This window comes from Trachymyrmex septentrionalis, unplaced genomic scaffold (genome assembly GCF_001594115.1).
Source record: "Trachymyrmex septentrionalis isolate Tsep2-gDNA-1 unplaced genomic scaffold, Tsep1.0 scaffold13, whole genome shotgun sequence".
Lineage (NCBI taxonomy): Eukaryota > Metazoa > Arthropoda > Insecta > Hymenoptera > Formicidae > Trachymyrmex > Trachymyrmex septentrionalis.
In genome coordinates, this window is record NW_017304438.1 from 2,713,376 (window position 1) to 2,717,561 (window position 4,186).

The 4,186-nt window shown below is 36.0% G+C and overlaps 1 protein-coding gene across 1 annotated transcript in view; it reads left to right on the forward strand.

The window, feature by feature from the left end:
* The window catches only part of LOC108756836, a 13,210-nt gene extending 9,901 nt beyond the window's left edge, over positions 1-3,309 (forward strand). The window contains exons 9-11 of the mRNA XM_018500935.1: positions 795-995; positions 1,469-1,699; positions 2,262-3,309. Coding sequence (XP_018356437.1) covers positions 795-995; positions 1,469-1,699; positions 2,262-2,923 — 1,094 coding nt within the window. The 3' untranslated portion in view covers positions 2,924-3,309. The remainder of the gene's footprint in view (positions 1-794; positions 996-1,468; positions 1,700-2,261) is intronic.
* The last annotated feature ends 877 nt before the right edge of the window (positions 3,310-4,186 follow it).

A 4,186-nucleotide genomic window follows, 5' to 3' on the forward strand; every position in this document is an offset into this window, starting at 1 on the left:
TATATATATATATAGTAATATTAAAGAATATTCAACTAATTACATTGTTTCGAAAATACTTAGAAAAAGAAAATAATAGATACGCTTTAAAGTTTTATTATCACGAGAGACACATATATACATATTTTCCCTCCTTCTTCTTCTACTCATGATGGAAGAAGACACCTCTTTCCATCATGCTTCTATTATGAAAACTATTTTCATACACTGAACCTGCAATCGTAAATCGATTAGAACAGCACGGAAATAAAAAAAAAATACTGATTTCACTATGGCTTCGATCCACTTAATGGTACAATGAAAAAATGCTTCGAAGCATTTGTCAGTTAGTAAAATTCATTGATCAGTTAGTAAAATTCTTTCTTCCGATTAATTAATCAAAAGTTTCAAAGCTTTTGTAGCGCCAAGTGGATCGCACCCAATATAGAGAAAAAATTTGGAGTACTCACATTTTGTTTTACTAAATGAATAACGCAAATTGATCAAAATAAGTATAAAAAGATTCTTGATTCATAGGTAACCTCGCGGAATTATCATGCATTTATTAGAGGTAGATGGATGTCTCTTTTCAAATAATGGAGGAATATTCCAGTTGCAAGCGCGAATATTCATTTGATTCATGACTCACTTCCGCATAAATGTAGTCTAAACTCGCGCGCGCTTTCGTGGCTTATGCGGAATTCCGACAGTTAGGTAGAAACCAAGGTCTCAATTAATAATGTCCATCATAATGATCGCTCGACACATAATGGTGGTTCCGCGTCATGTACGAGTTTGACCCTTGTTGAAATTAGGCATACGTCGCGGTACCGTAGCATTTAGCAGTCAACCGGATCTGGAACCCGGCGATCCCAGACAAAGCCTGGCCGACCTTTACAAGCTGCACCGTCGTCGGGAGACCGAGGGTCCAAATCGGCTGGGCGTTTTTCAACGACTCTTCAGTCTCTTCGGCAGCAGGCCGAGTAGCAGAAAGACCTCCACAGCATCGTTCACCGGTAAGAGAAAGCGCTAAAGAATGAAAGAATAGAAGCACTTTACACCTTAAAGCGGTATGATATAGACACGATTTAACTATATATGTATATTGCAACGTCAGAAGCGAGTTTTCTCTCACAAAGGAACATTTTTACAAAAGCACGTCGTTACAATTGCGGAAAGAAATAAAAGTTAAAATTGGAATTGGGTCCGTCTGCCTATTGTATAGAAATAATTCCCTCTTTGTATTCAGACGTGAAATGCTTGCGAGAAATAAATGTAAATTATTTGAATTCGATTCATGTTGTGGTCCATAATCGTTTGTGAATTGATGGAAAAGAGAGAGGGAGGTTATTGCGTATTATATAACATATAGGTTTCGTATTTTGATAAATGTAGTTTGTATTTCCTGTTTCGCTCTCGCATTTCCTATAATTCATCCACATATTTAATATACCTATGCAGCTTATCCTGCTTATATTACCTTCATTAGGGGTTGCATCAGCGCTTCGAGTTCATATGGGCTACATCGCTGGTTTAGTGCCCGGTGCAAAAGCTGCCTCTACTTGCCAAGTCGATGCCCAAGGCACACATTCGCCTCATACACGATGCGGTTCAGGACCAATAATTAGCATTACTAGCGAGGAAGACCGTAGGTTAAGCCTAGTAGGACTACGTCGCAAGGAAAGTAGCGAGCCTAAAGTAAATTTCAGTCTACCGCCACGTAAGTGACTTGACTCTTCAATATATTATCTTAATTAAATATGCATTTTATTTTAAACATTTTTACTTTTACAGAAATATTACGTACGTGATGTAATTTTACAGCTTCCATAAATTCATACATTTATTCATTAAATTTTATATTCAATTTCGATACAAAAACATCGTTTTCTTTCTCAAAAAGAGAAAGAAAAGATGTAGTTTTAATGTCTATTTTATTGCATAATATATCTTAAACAATTAATATTATAAACAAATTCCCAAAATTGCAAATGTAAATAAATGAAATGAGACAATGGGCTAATGGGAATTGGCACTATAGTATAATTGCGCTATTATTTCATGAATCAAATATTACAAATTTGTATATAAAAATATAGACACAAATTTATAATATTTGATTCATGAAATAATAGCGCAATTACTATAGTGTCAATTCCCATTAGCCCATTGTCTCATTTCATTCATTTGCCTTTATAATATATATCTTATAATAAATTCATAAAAACGTTCTGAAGAGAAAATTTCTAAATTCAAACATTGCGATGTTAAATGTGTTTCAGAGACGAGCACGAGTCAGTCATCTTCTCGAGAAAAGATACGCGGCTCACCTCGGTTTCCTCATCGAATAATTCCAGCGAACAGTTTAAGTGCCATTGCACAAGGTACATCGGTTACGAGACCGCATCGTTGGCATTCGATGGATGATGCGACGAAACCGAAGGTTACCCAAACAACAACTCGTGGTTCGTGCAGTCCCAACTCCGACGTGTGGACCGCGAGCGAGGTCAAGGTTTCTTTCAGCGAGGCCAATACTGTCAGAGTCAAGAAACCACCGGATTCTTTAGCCTTAACTATCCCCGTAGATTCAAAGATGAGTCCAATCGATACAAGACTGGGCAGCGATCTGAGAAAGCTATTCAGAGAAAACGATAGCGAAGAGGCAGTCAGTCCCGCCGAACACGAACTGAAGACGATGCAGTCGAGTTCGTCGTCCTCTTCGTCCATGAAGATAATTGGTGATTTTGCATCCTTAAAAAACGATTCCACCCCAGAGACTCGACACGATATCGTACCGAACTTTCGTCAAGAATCAAAGCCTCGTCCAACGAGTCCAATGATCTCGGTAATCGATATGGATAATCCAGGGGAGGAATCAAATACTGATGTCGACAGTAATGTCGGTACTTCCTGTGAAGAGAAGCGATCGACTCCTGTAACGTAAAATATTGTGCACGTAACAATTTCGTCTAAGTGACATAAAGTGTATTAAAGTTTAAGAGAGAGAAAAGATATATGAGGAAGAAACTTACGTTGATTTTCTCGTGTTCTACTTGCAACATTTAATATTTCGAAGTCCTTCCAAAAGGGGCAGCGATTCTATCAAAATTCCTAATTATCGTAGCCGTTTAGACAATCTAACACGAATTGAAAATTTCTATTTAGATGTTTTATGTAATAGATGAAGGAAAATTATCATGCAGCGTGATAAGAGGTAATTAAAGTAATTAGGGGCGCATTATGTACGAGAATTTTCGTAAGAGTCTGTGCAATATATATATATGAGAATTATATAATAATAATAATAGTAATAAAATATAGCGTACATAAAATTAGCTAGCTTTAAATCAATATGTCAAAAACCGGGTAGATCTTTCGATAGTCAATTCAAAATCCAACGTTAAATAGTGTTAATGTTGTTTAACGTTTTAACGTTGTTTAACAATTATTTATTAAGCGTTATATGATTCAGTCGGAAACTGTGCAGTGGAATGCTATAAAATCGACACTGTCAGTGCAATATAGATTACCAAAGGGAAAAGACAATATGGACATCCGACTCAACTTGACGTGAGAATTAACTTTATTTGTGCTCAAATCAATAAGCGGAATAGTGCGTCATGATTGTGTGGAGATTCTCCGAAGTGGCGTATGTGTAAACTAAATGCGATGATCATGAATCAATCGCAATGTAATCTTAAACGTGTGTGTTCGCTAGTAACTGTGCCAAAAAAAAAAAGAGAAAAAAAGAAAAGAATAGCAAATTTTAAGACCCGTAAGAGTATACGTTTGTCTTGGAGGATTATAAAAGGGACCAACATCTATGATATCCTTCTATTTTTTTGTAATGGAATAAATTGAGTAATCTTGGCCCCCTTCTGATATAACTTGTGTCGTAAAAAAGATATGTTATTTTCGAAAATGCACTAGTTTTACCTTGCCTTATAATAAGCAAGAAAGATAACAGAGATCAAAATAGGAACATCATTTAAAATTTCAACATCACTTTAAAATACTCTATTTATAATTAATGATATATTCATATCGGATATTCCAAGATAAAATACTTTCACAGTTCTAAAACTCTTAAAGTATTTTAAAAAGGACAAACTGTAAATACCCTTACGGGACTGCAATCAAAGTGTTCAGTGCCCCAAACCCTTTCTCTAGTACCTGCGCTCATGTGCAATGAAAATATATCTGCTCG